The sequence below is a fragment of the Trichosurus vulpecula genome, chromosome 4, assembly GCF_011100635.1.
Source record: "Trichosurus vulpecula isolate mTriVul1 chromosome 4, mTriVul1.pri, whole genome shotgun sequence".
Taxonomy (NCBI): Eukaryota; Metazoa; Chordata; class Mammalia; order Diprotodontia; family Phalangeridae; genus Trichosurus; species Trichosurus vulpecula.
The window spans coordinates 362,175,121-362,194,201 of NC_050576.1; the positions used below are offsets into that span (position 1 = coordinate 362,175,121).

At 34.7% G+C, this 19,081-nt stretch overlaps 1 protein-coding gene across 1 annotated transcript in view; it reads left to right on the top strand.

Moving 5' to 3' along the window:
• Window positions 1-19,081, top strand: part of GPC5 (glypican 5) — a 1,045,029-nt gene that overhangs the window by 498,701 nt on the left and 527,247 nt on the right. The window contains exon 4 of the mRNA XM_036755769.1: window positions 3,366-3,499. Within this exon, the coding sequence (XP_036611664.1) occupies window positions 3,366-3,499 (134 nt within the window). The remainder of the gene's footprint in view (window positions 1-3,365; window positions 3,500-19,081) is intronic.

Genomic DNA, 19,081 nt, shown 5'->3' on the forward strand with positions numbered 1-19,081 from the left:
TATAGCCAGTGTGTAGAATAGTTTTGCTTCTCTACGCTTATTGTTACAAAGGGGGATGGTTGTTTTTAAAGGCTTATAAAGAGGGGTATTGAGGGATAGAGGTCCGGTGATACTTAAGCTATACCTCCAAAAGATGAAATAGTCATATTACATTATGAGTACAGGGAACAACCAGTGGGTGACTCATATGTTTTATTGATACTTATACAATATGAAGAGATCAAGGTAGGTCACCAGTATGTTGAATGCATGCCCTTTGTAGAATTTATGGAAAGTTATAGATAAAAATAGCACAAGATGAGAAGGAATGTATATATATAAAACTAGCTCTCCCCCCAAAAATGATTCCATGACAAAATTTTAATTTTAATCTTTATTATTAGTATTTTCTTCATCACTTTTTGAGTCTAGACAATCAACAAAACAATAACTCAAACCCTGATATGTGGTATTTGCCAATTTATGAAGTGCAAATGCTCACACTGAAAGTTTAACAATAGGCAAGTCTTGCAATATAAGCTGCTTCCAGAACACCCATGAAGTTGGTGCTAAAACCTAGGTTTCTTAACTCCTTATTTGGTGATCTTTCCATTTCACAACACTAATTCTTTGCCTGTGTAAGTTTTGAAACTCCACAATAGACATGCATTGTGTATGGATGATTCTCCCACAATGCTTAGTATATCTCATAAAAATGTTTTCATAAAGAAAAATCTAATAAGAGGTTTTGGATGATGTTGGGGTAATCTGTATAAGGGACATTGTTTAGATAATGAATCTAAAATACACTACTATTATGGACTCGTAGATGAAGCCTAGGCTTCACAGTATAATGATTCTATAAATCAAAAAATGAAGCAAAATAGAATGGCAGCAGTATCATAGATTCATGCTCCTCCCCCCACTTTCTCAGAATACATCATGGAAAGAAACATTAAATTGGGTTCTTGTATTTTAATTAGAGAATGTTAGTAGATTCCAGATCAAACTGTTTAATTTTCTTTTTATATGAATATTTTATTTCCCCCCCATTACATGTTAAAACAATTTTTGCATTTGTTTTTTTTAAGTTTTGAGTTCTGAATTCTTTACCCTCTCTCTCCCTTTCCTACCGTTTCCCTAAAATAGTAAGCAATCTATTATAGGTTATATATGTGCAATCATATAAAATATTTCCATGTTAGTCATTTTGTATAAGAAGACTAGAACAAAAAAATGAAAGAAAGAAAGAAGAGGTGAAAAATGGTTTGCTTCAGTCTGTATTCAGATAATATCCATTCTTTCTCTGGAGGCAGATAACATATTTCATCATGAGTCCTTTGGGATTGTCTTAGATCATTGTATTGCTGAGAATAGCTAAGTTTTTCACAGTTCTTCACTGTACGGTATCACTGTTACTATGTACAGTGTTCTCCTGGTTCTGCTCACTTGACTTTGTATCAGTTCAGTCTTTCCAGGTTTTTCTGAAATAATACTTATCATTTCCTAAATACAATAATATTCCACCACAGTCATCTATCACAGCTTGTTTGATCATTCCCCAGTTGTTGGGCATTTCCTCAATTTCCAATTCGTAACCACCACAAAGAAGCTGCAAATTTTTTTGTACAAATATGTCCTTTCCCCTTTTTTTGATGTCTTTGAAGTATATGGACCCAGCAGTGGTATTGCTGAATCAAAAAGTATGTACAATTTTATAGCCCTTTGGGCATAGTTCCAAATTGTTCTCCGGAATGGTTGGATCGGTTCACAGCTTCACCAACAATGCATTAGTGTCCCAGTTCTCCCATATCCTCTCTAACATCCATTATTTTTCTTTTTTTAAAAATCATATTAGCCAGTCTGATAGGTGTGAGGTGGTACCTCATAGTTGTTTTAATTTGCATTTCTCTAATCAATAGTGATTTAGATCATTTTTATATGACTATATATAGCTTTGATTTCTTTGAAAACTCTCTGTTCATATCCTTTGGCCATTTATCAATTGGAGAATGACATATTCTTTTAAATTTCACTCTAAACTGTTTAACTTTCAAACTCAATTTAAGGTAGTGCTTTCCTATCTACAGAAATCCAGGTCATAAATAAGATCTCTGTTGCTTGAATGGACTTCCTTTTAGAACCAACTGAGACTATTTGATGCATATTTGTCTTTTAAATATATTACTTTCTCTCATTGACTTATTTTAAGCTACTTAATTATACGATGGTCTTTTATACGAATTATGATATCATATATATACATACAGATATTGCATACATTATACATTATTCACTAAAGTGCTACCCTGATGCCTCATTGTGTCATGGAAATAATCCTTTGTTCTCAAAGGCTAGGCCAGATAGGTGTAAACTCTCACAGAGCCTATCAAGCAAGAAAGTATTTTAATCCAGACTCAGTGACAAATTGTGTGCTTGTCATTTGAGGACCAAACTAAATAAGTCCAGAGAACTTATACTACCAGAAAATGGATTGGTTTTTTTATTTACTATTTTATTTATTTTATTTACTTATTTTTTTCTTACCACAGCACCTTATAAATACTGCACAGTATAGTAGAGAAGAATTTCAATCTGTATTCCATGAGTACTCAGGTGCTATTCATATTGGTGAAATTCTAAATCTTTGAATTATGTATGCAATATAGTATAGCAGGTGTAGACTCAACTTTGAAGCCAGGAAGATGTGGATTCAAGTGCTGCATGTGACACATCCTCACTGTTTAAACTTGGGCAAGTCATTTAACATTTCATTTAAGTTTCCTAGAGAAGCAACTCTTGAAGATTATAAGTTGCAAATCTGCATTGGTAGACCAAGTTTTCTTACCAGGCATTTGCTACATCAGTGATCACAAGTCCATTCCCTTAACCTTTCCTAATATCTAACATATCTTTTGCATATACTAAATGGTGGAAAGAATCATAACCCTAACCACCATTCTACTTTGCTTCACTATTTGATTTATAGAACCATTAAATTGTGAGGCCTTTTTCTAGGTTTCATCTTCAAGCCAGCCAATTCATTTATTTTAAATTTGTTACCTTAATGCCTTTATACACATCACCTCCAACATCATCCAAAACTCTTATTTAATTTTTCTTTATGAACTGTGCTAAGCACTGTGGATGAATCACATAAAGTATGAATTTGTCACAATTGCCATTTGTCAATGAAACATATTTAGTTAGTTTGAAAATGTCATAAAAATCCTATGCTTGAAGCCTCATATGAATAAAGACCTAACAATATAGGTCGGCCTATGCTTTCCTACTTGAGTGAATAAGGAGGAGGTGGTACAGATGGAGACTGAAAATCCCTCAAAGGCCATATTACTAACTCTTTCTTATTACTTTCTTTTAAAAAGGTGAACAAGATCTGTGGTCCCCCTGTCAGAACACCTACACAAACCCCTGGTTGTTCTCTTGATCAGAACAAAGATAAGCAAGGAATGAAGATCTCTTCAAGAGACGGTGAAGAAACCCTTGCCAGCAGAAGAAAGTAAGACATTAGTTTTACAACCAGAAAGAAAGAAGAAAGTAAGCCATTAATTTTACAACAGAATGGACCATATTCAATAAAAAAATGAAATATGCACCAGGAGACAAAGAAGATAATAAAATTAATTCAGCTTTAAAAATCAGCAAAAACACTTTCATTAATTAGTTAGGGCAGGATCTTTTTGCAAAAATCTAGGTTTAGCATTAGGAGATGGTTAGTATATTATTTTATTTCAATGTGAAGCTTTGGAATCTGAAAACTATGGTCAGTTAAGAATTTAGGTTATTGATTTTTTCTCTGGAACCTACTGTACCAATTTGACTAGGGATTCTTCTCCTTCTCTGTTTTTCCATTGTACTTTGCACTCCTTTTGCGTGTGTCTAACTTGACCTTTTGTAGTAATAAACTGCATTATTTCTCTCACTACATTATGATCTCCTCATGGTCAGGGAATATGTCTTGTTTATCTTTATGATCCCCACAATACCTTGTACAGAGTAAAGCACACATAGCCATTCAATAAATGTTTGTTGAATGGAACAAAAATGATATAAATTGACTTAGAAAGGATAAACATTGAATTATTTGCTTAAAATTAACTTCCATTTTTGTTATCACTTATTTTACATGTGAAATTAATATCTGTATCAAAACACTTTCACAAGATCATCTCTTATTAAAGAGAAACAGCAACAACAAAAAGATGAGGGTTGAGTTTCTTCAGGGCTTAAAGCCAAAGTTGTGTACTGCACAAAGTCGGAGAGCGTAGAGAATAGCAGGTATGAGATAGGATAAAGAATAGAAGTGGAAAAGATCAGTAACTCAGAGGAGACAGGAACCATGAAAAGGGATTGTAATAAAGCATTGAGCCTTAGATAGCACTACAAAAATGTGCAGAGCATGGATATAAAACAAAGTGATCTAAAGACTTTGACAGAAGGAGGTATATTTTCAACTTACCAGTTTCAGTACAAGGACAGATGAGGCTCATGACTAATAGGATTATAGAAAGTTTTATTTATTCAAATTTAACAAATTAGATAAAAGGAATGGTGGAATAACAATAAATACTGTGAAGGTGAGAGAGGAAATCTAAGAGGGTTGGGAGTTGGGGCAGAGCATAAAGAAATAACACTTAGTGGAAAGAGAAATAGGAGTGATATTGTAATTGGAGTATATTAAAGGCTACCTAGTCAGAAAGCAAAAATAAGTATTGATAAGTTGAGGAAATATATAATAATTCTGTCTCAAAAAAACATGATATACTGTCGAGTGCGTATGAGGACGTGAAGGGTTAGAGGTAGGTTTAAGCATAGTCTGTTCGAGCTTTCTTTCTCTGTCTCTCTGCGTGTGTCTCTTTGTCTCTCTCTTTCTCTGTCCCTGTCTCTCATAAAAGTGGAGAGTAATGATTAATATATTGAGTTGACTTGATGACAATTTCATTCCTAAAAGTGTGGAGAAAGTAACAAAGGGAAATATTATTTGAGGCCTGATTCTGGCAATAATGTACCACTAATCATCCAAATTGAAAGAACCAGTGAGAACTACATCTTACCATCTATGTTGGATGTAGGGTGGTGGTGGTGGAGAGAATAGACGATGCATAGTGTGACACACATCCATATTTTTAAAGTAGTTTTCAAATGGCCCGGGGGAAAGTTCGGTATTCCATGACTGGAGATTATGCAGAATACATGAATCCAAGATGCGTGGGATGCTTTCATTTATGAAGTTCTCATAGCACAAAAAAAAACAGTGATTACAGTGAAGAAGAAAATTTTAAAGAAAATTATGTGGATACAACTATACTATGGATATTGGTAATAGAGATTCTTTTTTAAAAAATATTTTTATAGAAGATGAAGCAAAAGTTGTGGTTAGAGGATACCTACCAAACAATGAAAAGATCCTGTAAGAAAAAATAAATCAGGAATTTTGAGTGTGAAAGGAGTCAGGCAAGGAAAACCAAAGATAACAAGAGGTTTTTTTTTTTTAATTGCTATATATAGAGTAAAGGAATGATGAAAGAATAGGATCTCTGCTTAGGATAGAGAAGGCAATGGTATTGGGCAGTATCAACTCAACTTTTGTATGGCTTTTGCTTTCTTTATGATATAGAACAATCTTCTAACTGATAAGGAAAATGATGTTATCAGTGAATTTAAATCCATGATCTTTGAAGAGAGTAAGAAAGCATTCAGCTCCACTAAATAGTTTTTAGTCTTCAAGTCCGAAACTTTGTATAAGGGTAATAAAATAAATTAGAGGTATGTTTTTCAATGATGACTCCTTTTGTCTTTTTGGTCATTCATAGCTGGCATACATATAAATGATAGATCCCAGAAGAAATCTATAATGCATTTCTAAGGAGGAGGAAGTCGAGCCAAAAGTTAAGGCAGCTGCACGGCACAGTGAATGGAGCAATGAGTTTGGAGTAGAACTGAGTTCAAATTGAGCGTCAGACACTTATTAGCTATGTGGACTATTTACTTAAACTCTGTTTCCCTCAATATTCTCAACTATAAAACAGGGATAATAACAGTACCTACCTCCAAGCATAGGGCAGCTAGGTGGTGCAGTGGATACAGGGCCAGCTCTGGGGTCGGGAGGACCTAAATTCAAATTTAATCTCAGATGCTTAATAACTGTATGACTCTGGGCAAGTCACTTAACCTTGTTTGCCTCAGTTTCCTCATCTATAAAATGAACTGGAGAATGAAATTGCAAATCCCTCCAATATCTTTGCCAAAGAAAACCCTAAAGGGGAGGGGGGTCATAAAATATTGTACATGACTGAAACAACTCAACACCAACCTTGAAGGGCTGTTATGAGGATCAAATGAGATAATATTTGTAAAGTGCTTAGCATAGTGCCCATGCTTAATAAATACTCGTTCCATCTTCCTTTCCCTTCCTTGAAGACTTGGGGGGCACAGGTGGCATTTTCATCACTGTTGATGATTGAATATAAGGGCTTCAGAAAATTGTGTTAGATTTGCAGGTTTGAGAACTATACAGACGGTTAAAAGGATTGCATCTGAAAAGAGAATGTGAATTTCTTGACTACAGCACCTAATATAGGAATTATGGACTCAATTGGAGCTCCAGTGCACATAAATAAAAGCATATATTGAAATGCATTCATCTAGAATCTAGGAAATCAATCAGATGGACTTTAAGCTGAAAAGAAAATGTTAGAGAGAAGCCTGCTTTCATGTAGATGCCATAGAGAGTATAAACATTGCAGAAAGAATGGCAAAAATTAAAATAATCGTAATAATGATAAAACCTAACATTTACAGAACTTTAAGATTTGCAAAGCCCTTTATAGAAATTTTCTGATTTGATTCCCACAAAGCTAGTATTACCCACATTTAATACTTAAAGAAACCAAGGCTGAGATTAAATGACTTTACCATAGTCACAGAGCTAGTTAATATCTAGAAGAGTATTTGAACTCACCATCACCTATGTCACCTAACTGCCTATTCATAAATTTATAAAAGCCAGAAATCCAAAAACTGAACCAGCAATAAAACCAATAGACTCGGGGGAACCTATACAAAAGCAAAGAGTATCAGTAACAAACAAGGTGAGTTAGAAAGCTAAATGCAATGATGCATATTTGAGCTGTTAGTTACTCTGAGGCTTAGTGGGATAGAACTCATGACTGGGATATTATTCTGGTAGGTTAAATTTTACAAAAGTAGGGGATGGAGCATTTGTATATGAATAACATAGGCATGGAAGAAACTTAGAAATGACAGTTAAGAAAAGTAGGAGAAGAAACTGAAACAATATTGTTATCCAGGTACACCACAGATCACTTGGACAGAAAGGAACTGGAGAAAGATTTTTTTTAATTGATCAAATTTGGTTCAGAATTGTGATAAAGTAGTGATAGTAGAATTCGTTTATCTAGCTACCATCTGTAGCAACTGGAGCAGCCAACGTCTTTACTTGATTTAATTATAATATAATCCTTCAAAAGGTGGAAAGACCAGTAAGAATAACTGCTAACCTGTGCCTGATTTTCACCAAAAAGAAGGAACTAAAGTTGAAATTAAAATGAAAAGGTCCTTGGGGTGACAGGAGGGGAGGGGGAATAACCATTGCATTTAGAATCTATGATAGAGGAGAAGAAAGACATCCTTAGATTTTGAATCTTATACATTGGGACAATATATTTCAAAGGGTTCAGAAAAAACGATAGATAGTATCTCCTGGTCTCATAAGGCAGGCCAAAAGAATGGAATGTTTTCAGAAATGAAAGTCTGAAGACAAAAAGAACAATTCTTGTGAATAATTGAACAGGGAAGGATACGTATGCCTAGGGAACTGATTAGCCACTTTCAATTTTAAAAAGACATATATAGAAAAGGAAGCAAGGTAAGATAACAGAAGAAGAATACAAAAATATGATGTGGGCCAACAAAAATAGTATCTGGAAAACTGAAATTCAGAATGAGTTGAGACTACTAAGGGCAAACTAAAGATTTTAAAAAGTATTTTTGATATGAAGTATGGAGGTGAAAGAATGTATTGACACACATGGAGAGATGATATGATGATGGAAGATGGGGAGAAGGCAAAACTACTTACTCTTATTTTGCTTCTTTTTTTCTGCCTAGGAGAACAATCTTTGAACTGAGAAAAAAAAGAACAAAAATCATAGAGAGATGAAACTCAATATAAATCAGAGATAGTAAAATAGGTCTTAACTGTTCTGAATAGGTTTAAATCATTAGACCAAGAAAAAAAACTCATTGCTAATGTATTGAAAGAAGTGATAGATTTGTTATTGCTTATATTGTCAGCCACAGTCATGGAAAGTGAGGGTTTGGGAGAAAGGGAGGACCATGAGTTGAGTTTTAGACATAGCAAGTTTGCCAGTAGGACATTCAGGAGCAGATATCCAATGGGCAGCTGGAGGTATGGGTTTACAGCCGAAGAAAAAAAAAGAGTAGGACTAGAGAAAGTAATGTTTTGGGAATTCGAGTAGCAGAGAGAACCCACTATGCTAGGGGATTGTTAAGAGTTTCAAATGTACAAAAAGGCCAAGGAAGGTGAGAGAATGCCATAGTCTTGGGCAATTAAAAAGTAATTAACCTGGGTGAGCTTCCTTATAGTAGATCACGTGGAAGATAGATGATGTGGCTTTTATAAACGAGTTAGTGAGAAATAATTAATAGTAGGAAAGTGGAGACAGAAAGTAGAAGTCACTAGAAATTTTGCACTGAAGTAGGGGAAAGAGACAAGAATATCACTTGAAGGAATTACAAGATTAATGAAAGATTGTTTTAGTATGAGGGAAAACGTTGCCAGTTTTTAGTCATTGAGGAAAAAGCCAGTGATAAGAGAATGATTAAAGATGATAAAGAGGGAAGTAGTAAATGGAGTGACTTCCCAGAGGAAACTTGTGGAGTTGAGATCAAAGATAAGTGGAAGGAATTTTCCAGGGAAGAAAGTCACCTCATCTCCTAAGGCAGGGGTAAAGGAGAGGGCATTGAGTTGGTTAGGATAGTAGTGTCAAACTCAAATAGAAATGGGCCAATGAAACCACAGATCTCTGTGGACTGCATATAACTTAGTTTTAAAATGTAATATTGGTGCAGCTAGGTGGCACTGTGAGTAGAGCACTGGCCCTGGAGTCAGGAGGACCTGAGTTCAAATCCTGCCTCAAGTTACTTGACACACTTACTAGCTGTATGACCCTGGATAAGTCACTTAACCCCAATTGCCCTGCCTTCCCCCTCTCCAAAAAAAAAAAAAAAATAAAATGTAATATTACCTGTGTGTTATTGTATGTGTATTTGTTGTGTTAAATATTTCCTAATTACATTTTAATCTGATTCAGGTCACACTCTAACTCTAAATGCAGCCCATTGGCTATGTCTTTGACACCTCTTAATTAAGGCATAATTGGGGCCTTAGAAAATAAGAGATGAAGTAGCTCATAATGAATCATCTCATTTTTCTTTTTTTTTTTGAGGGGGAGAGGACAAAGTAGCTGGGCTTAAGTGACTTGCCCAAGGTCACACAGCTAGTAAGTGTCAAGTGTCTGTGGCCAGATTTGAACTCAGGTCCTCCTGAGTCTAGGTCTGGTACTCTATTCATTGCAATATCTAGCTTCCCATGGTCTCATTATTCTTGGGAAATAGTAGGGAGCAAAGCCATCTGTGTGAGAGAGGAGAATGAATTGTAGATGAAGGTGTGATAAAAGAGAAGCCTTAAAAAAGCTGTTATCAGAGTAATGATATATGGAATTGCACATAAAAGATGTAGTGCAATACTTTGCTTCATTGACCTGTTGTAGATTCAGAACTGTGAAGTCAAAGAAATGAAGCCAGAATAGTGATGCTAAATGGAGAGTGAAAGACTGAGGGACTCAGAGTTGTGATAAGGAAGAAAAACCAGGGTGGGGTATAGTGAAGCAATGATAGTGATGGAAGCATGGGAGATTGTGACTAGAGAGGTAAAAGTCAGTTGTCAGGATTTTCCCCAGAGTGGTACAGATATGACCGTCCCCTTAAGAGGATGTCCAGAATGCAGGTAGGAATCATGGAAGATGACCTCGATGAATAAAAGTATTAGAAGGTTCATCATTCACAGAAACTGAATTTCTCAAGCATGATGATGGAGGTTAAAGAAGAGGCAAGGTAGTTAGCCAAGTGCTGAGGCTGTAGAGTGACAAAGAATGCCCTAAAGCTTGGTAGGTGATAGCAACAGGGATATTGTTAAGAGCAATATAATTAGATTTCTCCGTAATCAGGCTTTAAGCCCCAGGAGAACAGAAGTCATGTTTCTGTAAGGGAGGAGCATGGCCTATATTGCTTCTTCATTGGGTACAAATCCTGCTTCTTATGAAAAGAATGCTGAATATGGAATCACAAAGATCTACATCTGTGACTATTGGCAAATTTTTGCTTTCTCTGATGCTTGTTTTTCTTGTTTGCAAATTCAGAATAATATTTCCTATAGCAAAACTCAATATTTTCTATAGCAGAACTTGTAAAATGTGGCAAAAAACTCCTGTTTCTGGCCTCAATCAGATTAAAATGTAGTTGGGACATGATTAACACAATTTTAATAAAATATAATACAACGTGGATAATGTTAGTTTGTGGTTTTCTAAGTCAATGTGAGCCTGCAGGGACTTGTTTGTATTTGATTTTGACACCACTATAGAACTTAGCTCCTAGGATTGCTTATACAGATAGGATAAGGAGAAAGACATGGGAAACAATAGCAGAGAAAAAAGGATTTTTAGATAGATAGTCATTTATAGAATAAATTAACACAAGATTCTAATTGAAATGTTGTTGAGAGGATGAGATGGTCAGTATAAGAGAGGGCTGAAGACTAGTAACATAATAATATCTTGCACATATATAGTGTTTTATGCTTTTCAAAGCACTTCACATACATGAGATCATCTGATCCTCAGAATAAGTTTATGCATCAGAGAGAGCAGGAATTGTAATTTACATTTCACATATGATAAAATAGAGGTACAGAGACATTCAGTGATTTGTCGCTGGGCCCAAGGTTAGTAGATGGTGGAGCTGTAATTAGAACCTCAGAACATAAATCTTCTGACTAATATCTCCTTGTACATTCTGGAGTTAGAAGTAGATTTTCTTTTCCTTTTTTAAATTTTACTTATTTTATTCTGAACTTAAGAAATAAAACAAACATTTCCATTACTTAGTAGAATAGGAAAAGAAATATGATTGTATGTGAAACTGCAAATCTATTTTTTTAAATATGTAATAAAGTTATCATGTAACTTCCTTTTCCCCCTTTTTTCTTCCCTCCCCACCCCCCATCCCCATTCTAGAGATGGCTACCATTAGGCACAAATGTGTATACACACACACACATACATATATATATATATATATATTCTCTATATATTTTTATTTATTAGTTCTTTCTCTGGATAGTGTCTTCATATGTCCTTTGTAATTAATTTGGATATTTATAATAGCCAAAATGACTTATTTGTTGAAAGTTGGTCTTAAAACATTGTTGTTATTACTGTATGCAATGTTCTCTCTCTTCTACTCATTTTGTTTTTCACTATTTCATGAAAGTCTATCCATGTTTTTCTAAGATTATTGAGCTCATCATTTTTTACAGAACAATAGAATTCTATTGTAATCATATACCACAACTTGTTCAGCAATTCCCCAGTTGATGGGCATCCCCACAATTTCCAGTTCTTTTCTACCACAAAGAGAGCTGCAATAAATATTTTAGAATATATAGGTTCTTTTCATTTTTCCCTAATCATCTGAGGAAACAGACCTAGTCATGGTATTTCTGGGTCAACAGGCATAGGTAGTTTAGTAATTTTTTGGGCATAATTCCAGATTTAACTCCAAAATGGGATCAGTTCACAATTCCAACAAAAGTGAAATAGTGTCTCAATTTTTCCACATCCCCTCCAACATTTTTTGCTTTCCTCTTCAATCCTTTTAGCCAATCTGATAGGTGTAAATGATATCTCAAGGTTGTTTTAATTTGTATTTCTCTAATCCATACTGATTTAGAGCATTTTTATATGACTCTCAGTTGTTTTGATTTCTTCACTGGAAAATTGCCTGTTCATATCATTTAACCATTTATCAATTGGAGAATGATTTGTATTCTTATAGATTTGATAAAATTCTTTATATATTTGAGATATAGGACTTTTACCTGGGAATCTGTCCATAAAAAATTCCCTCTAATTTTTTGCCCTTCTTCTGATCTTGGTTACATTTATTTTATTTCTGCAAACCCTTTTTAATTTAGTGTAAAAATTATCCATTTTACACCTCACATTTTTCTGTATTTCTGGTTTATTCATAAATTGTTCACCTATCCATAAGTTTAATAGATAATATATTCCATTTTCTTCACATTTTCTTGTAATTTCTCTCTTTATATCTTGGTCATCTATCCATTTTGATCTTATCTTGGTAAATGGATCTTCTTTTCCTTTAAAAAGAATGATGAATCCTGATCTTTGCTTTGGAAGAATGTGGTTCAGAAAGACCTGAATGTTATCCATAATTCTTGCTTTGGAACAATGATACATTATTTAGAATTGCTTTTTCCCCTTTCCCAAAGCTTAGTAGTTCCGCAGTTATCCCACTTTCTCATATCAGTACTACCCCTGTGAGCAAAATGGACTCTATTTCCCGTTCTATTTCTGATATGGCAAAATCACCATATTCTTCCACTTAAGCCAATTTGAGTGGTCCAAGAAATGGTTTTGACCAAACCAATCTTATGATGCTCACAGGATATGTCCATGTATCTTCCTCTCCCAAACAATCAGTCATTTACACACACACCCACACACACAAACATGCATACACACATGCAACTGAAAACAATCCTTCTTTGGCAACAAATATACATTTTTTAAAAAAAAGTTTGTAGATTGTAATGTGGTCACAAATTTCATTCACTAATAAGAAACTAGAGGTTATCATTTCTTTCAGATTTAGTTAAATCCATCTGTTGTTGCCATTAACTGAAGGCTTTGAAAGAACTGAATTTGTGGGAGTTAACAGAGAGGCTGGAAGAGTACTGGATTCAACACATGGTCTGAATATAAATAGTTTACAAGGTGGACATTCTAGGAATACATTCTATCTCTGAGCAGAAATCTTCTTTTCTAATTCAAAGTTATTTATTAATACTCCTTATGGACTCTTTTGCCCCTTCCCTTTCCTATTTGTCCTTTCTTATTTCCCAGTTTAATTGTTCTGTTGAGCTCCATGCTATTTCACATCTCATTGTTTTCTTTGCCTTCTCCTCTCCATTGCTCCTAACACTAGGAGAAGTGCAATCATCTATTAAAACCTCTGCTTGGCACTAACTGCTGTACTGGGCACATTCATTAACTAGGCCAGGTTCCCTGCAACTTAGAAGCTGGAAGACTTTTCCTTCCCAGCAATTGAACTGAATTCTTTAACACTGCACCTTGGGGATGTAATTGAATTTATTCCATCTCCCCTAATTTATCCTTTCCATACAACATGCTAATGATGAGCTAATTGAAAAGCTGAGTTATTGATCCTACTCCTTTAACTGAAGCACCAGGCCAGTTCCAAGTTTCATCAAAGGTTGGAGAAGGAGGGAAAGGAAGAAGCAGTATTCTTTTAACCAGTGCAAGTGAGACTAACTCTTTTTGTTTTATAGACAGAAACCAAGTTAGTGCAGCTGTAAACTGCATTGCACTGATGTAGCTGTCTAAACCAGCCCAGGCAGAATGATTTCCCCATGGCAGATCCCTTTCCCTGCTTGGTTCCTTGAATTTAGTTGGTAAGAAGCAAGCTATTAGCAGGCTTAAATGGGTGATAATTAGCTGTACATTATTATTTCAAAGTGGTGTGGCTGTGCCAATTAAGTGGGTAATTAGGAAAACCCCAGGACAATAAATTAAGACAGAGTCTCAACACCAATGCCCCATCTGTTCTCCAGCAAGCATTCCAATTAGCCAAGCATCCTATTTAAGCATGTGCCAATTAAGGAGATTTGAATGTATGCATGAGTGGGTGGATGTGTAATAGAGAGTGTCACAAGTTTTAGGGAAAATAATTTAAAATGTTGGAGAGCTTTATGAGATTGAGAAAAAGGTAGAAAAAAATTAGAAATGTGGGTTTTGCTATGTCAAAAAGGCCATGGAATTTAAATCTCTTGAATTGTTGTGTTACTGATGAAGAAAAAATGGAAAGAGCATGTCTTTACTGTATTTCCATTTTGTGGGAACTATATCATAATTATTTTGCCTCCACGCCCTCTTCCAAACAGTAGAACTGATTGTCAAATATTGTTGGGAAAGCCACAATCTGCCAAATATTTCGTGGAAGATGGCATTTAGCAGTATAGGTGAAATTGCATTGGTTAAAGAGATGAGTGAAATAGAGCAGAAGTCCAAGTAGTTTATGAAATTGTCCTCTATTAGAGCAAATGAATTGGTTATATACTACATTGGATAGGATGGGGTAAAATCAAAATGTCAAGAATGAAGCATGCTTATGATAAAGAAATCACTGAAATTAATACATTCACAATAGGAAATGTGTTGAAATGGTGTCAAGATTACTCAGCATCACTTGAGTTTACTAGAATTATCAAACCAAATGCCTGTCTGTCTGTCTGTCTATCCATCTATCTATCTACCCATCCATCTATCTATCTGTCTGTCTGTCTATCACATTAGTTATTGCCAAAACACGTAGACTAATTTCTTGACCGTGTAATCAATATAATCAATTGATTGTGCAATCAATTTGGACTATATAATCGGTCCTCTGCAGCATACCATACATATAGTGCTTAGTGTGGTGAAGCAAATACAGTAGTTCACTTGGAGTATGGAAAGATTTGGAGTTAAAATCTTCCTCAGATACTTAGTAGCTATGTGACCATGGTAAAAATCATTTAAATTCTCTGATCACCAAATTACCTGATATTTTTTCTGTACCAAAATTGCCTTTTGTCTCTGTAAGGAATTAATAGTGAGGAAATTTCTCCATCAATACCTATCAGCAAAGATTGAAACTTGCAGTCTTACATATTCCCTGGGGAGCTAAGAGATGAAATGACTTGCCCATAGGTCACACAGTCTATGTAAAAGGCTGGATTTGAACCCAGACCTACCAGACCCCCAGGCCACTCTACCAGTCTGTCTCATTTCTAAAATAGGAATAATTCCTGTAAGACCTACCTCACAGAATAATCTCAAAAGAGATTATGCAAGACTCTTGATCAAGTACTATGTAAATTTCATTTGTTATTATGGATATTATTTCTGAAAGTAAAAAAGATAATTCTTTTAACTCCAGATGTTCCTAGATAAATGCATTTATATATTATACATACGGTTAATGTATAAATTAACATTAACTCCTTGTGTTTAAAATTAGTTGAAGAAAGTCCTCATATTTGAGAAATATTACTCCTTTTAAGGAATTAAAATAAATGTACCATTTATAGGTGAAGGCAAGATGATATGAAAGCAGTTTTCTTAAAACATAACAAAACAAAATCAATAACAAAACAAAAATAGATGCTATTTAGATGTGTCATTATTATTTATTATCCAGTCTACTGAAATGAATGTTATGTTCACTACAATGAAGAATATTCTAATTTGGAGCAATACCTAGCATGGACTGATAATGACAAGATAATTCTACTATGATTTGAATATTATTTTAAGACCAAAAAATGATTGGGCAGGGAGTTGATATTAGGTGGGGTGACAGCTAAAGAAGCAGGAATTTCATAATTAAGTACATAAACTAGAATAAAAGCTTAAAGGAACAAGAAGTGTCAGGACAAGCCTTGGGCCAGAAACCAAGTACAGAAACAAGAACCAGAAGAGAACAAATACCAGAGGGCAAAGTAATGGGTTTTAAGCCAATGTCTAAGAACCTGAGATCTATAGGAACCAAAGTGACAGAGCAACATGGGTGGTCAAAAGTCCAAATAACCATTTAAGGATTAGGAGATCTGGAATGAAAAGGGGGTAAAGCCAGCAGGAGAACAGATGTGAAGTCCCAATTACAAGACTGCTTTGATGACTTGATAATGAGGCATCAGTCCAGCAGTTTTTATGTGCTTCCTGAGAAGTCAGGAACCAATTCCCAAGTGTGGCTAACATGGAGCTTGCAGGTGGAGACAGATGAAATGCCCAGCTGGGATAAGGAGCAAGGGTGAGGAAAGAAAGCCATGTCCTGATAGTAGTAAAATGCAATACAGCTAAACAAAAAGTTGTGTCTCCTTCCCCCCCTCCCCATTTTGCTATATCCTTGGGAAGGAACTAAGAATATTCAGATTGTGTTCTCATCAGCATTCCAATAACTTAGTTTTTTTCTAGGATCCTGTATTTATTGAGATTTATGGAATGAAATGGACACAAATTGTTCATTATGTGATGACATGGGGAATTTGATTTCTGTAACAGTATAAAGAGTACCCATGGTACTCTTATCACAGATCCAGCAAAGTAATAAAATATTAAGGTTTACAAAATACTTATAAGTAAAGAATAAGATAAGAAAAGACCATGTTATTATTCACGTTTAACTTATGGGGAAACAAAGGCACACAGAGATTGAGTAGTCCATACTTAAAAAAAAGCCTAGTAAATATCAAGAGTTGGAACATGGATCTGAGTCCAGTACTCACACTACTTAAACCTAAATGCTTTGGTTTTTGTATCCCCCATGCCTTTTAAAGTGACTGGAACAAAATGGTAGCTTAATGAATGGTTGTTAATTGAATATTATCATGCTTTGTAATAACTAACACACAACCTATTGCTATAGAAATAATCAATTCTTCCACAAGAAATATCTAGGCCTAAACTGGCTTTCTTCTACCAACCAAGATCCGCTAGAGTCTTATCCCATCCTGTAAATTGTGTAGGCAATATAAAATCATTTTAGTATTAATCTTAAAAAAGCCCAAAGAAAAATAAATGTTATAAAACCAGAAAATATGCTTCAAAAGTCAAAGTAAATGATTTTTTTTCAAATTTCTTGATGCAATAATTATACATTATCAATTCTTTCTTTGGTATACCCTTCCCTGGCACCCATTCCTTTAGAGCTAATGCTGTACAAATGTATGGATGCTTGTATATAGTTGAAAATCAAACAACTGAGAGACAGAATGTTGAATATATCCTCCCCTCAAATGGTGGCTGTTACATATGTATGATAGGTGGCACTGCAGTGCATCATAAATAGCTTTTATTCATTTTATTTGCAATTAGTTTTTTGTGCCTTCAGAGCAGCAATTCCCAGACTAATTTGGCCACTTAACACTTTGGGACTTGAAATCTATTTTAAAAATTCATGAAAACGGGTATGGGGGTATGGAATATTCCCAGGATAAATAGGAATATGGGAAATTTTGGAGGGAAATAGAGAAAATTGTCTAATTTCATAATCCTTTCCCCAAATACAAGTAGTAAGTACTTTGATACCTAGATAAGTTTTTATTCAATCCATTTTAAGGGCAAAATATCACTGACATTGAAGTTTTCTCTCAAAAATCCTGTCAATATCACATGAAATACCAGGACTTCTCAAAATACAGATTTGGGTACATTGCTTTAGATTTTTTATATCTGTATGCCACAAGGTGATTCTATGATGAAATTTTGCACAGAATGACTTCTTTAGTAATAAAGTCATATTGTATACTTGCATATCTCTCACCTATCACTGTCAATACCACACTTATCTAGGAATGAAGACGGAATATTGTTAAAGCTGAGAAACCACAGTTAATATGATGGTTCTCAAGTTCTTCAGTAAATAAGTGAATGATGATGATGAACAAGAAGAATAAAGGGAAAGGAATAAATATTTATAAGTATTTTATAAATACTTATTCCCTTTCCTTCTTTATATAGAACCTGTCTTGTGCCAGGTGTTGTGCTAAGGACTTTACAAATATTATCTCATTTTATCTTCACAACAACTCTGGGAGGTAGGTATTATTATTATTCCTTTATTCAATAGTTGAGGAAACTGAGATAAACAGATGTTATAGTGACTTGGCCTAAGTCACACAACTAATAAGTGTCTGAGGTCACATTTGAACTCAGGTCCTCCTAACTACAGGCCCAGTGTTTTATCTACTGTACCAGCTAGATACCTCTGCCTGAATCTAGAACCTGAACAGATGTTTTGAGATATAATGAGAAGTTGATGCCCAGTAATCTACTTCCTTTGATTCTTATGTAGAGAGATTATGCTTCTGTTTTTGAACCTTAAAAAAAACAAGATACAGGGCTTTGAAGTGAATTATATGATATTTGTGGGGATGAAAAATCTCATGATTATATTCCTCAGCTCCACTTGTTAGCCTAAGACAAAGGATGAAATTGGAAATTATTGAAAGCTCATGTTTTATCAACACCATCAATCACTACTTGAAGATTTCATTTTTGCAGTTGGAATCCTGCATATATTACAGTTTGGGGACATGTATTACAGGACTTTCTTGATACTGCAGTTTGGGAGACATCTTAGATAATATGTTGAGGAATCCTATATGTGGACGTTTCAATGAGGCTTTGCATCATAGCTCTTGATTGAATTAAAACTGATTTATAATGGCTTAAGGAAAACCCCTAGCCAAATGGACTCCATCTACATATTGCTTCACTACATATTATATAATCTAAAAGGGCTATTCTTAATATCCATGTTGTACAAAACATAAGGCTGAGAACCTTTGCCCATAGATCAGTAAAATACAGGAATATGCATATATACATCCATATATATGGTGTGTGTGTTTGTGTTCCATATGGATATAGATGAACACACATAAATATGTGTTCAACAGTGTCTGCAGATCTGTTCATATATACCGATCACTACTTAAGGTATGGAACACTAGAACTACCATTGGTCTATGTTCGCGTTCAAGAATATTACAGAGTCTGAAAAAGTAATCCATTCTTCAATCCCCCTGCCCCAGGTGAATATTACTAGGAAATCAAGATAGGAAAAAGGGTACCATTGGCAATAAAATATTTATAGTAGCACATTTTGTAGG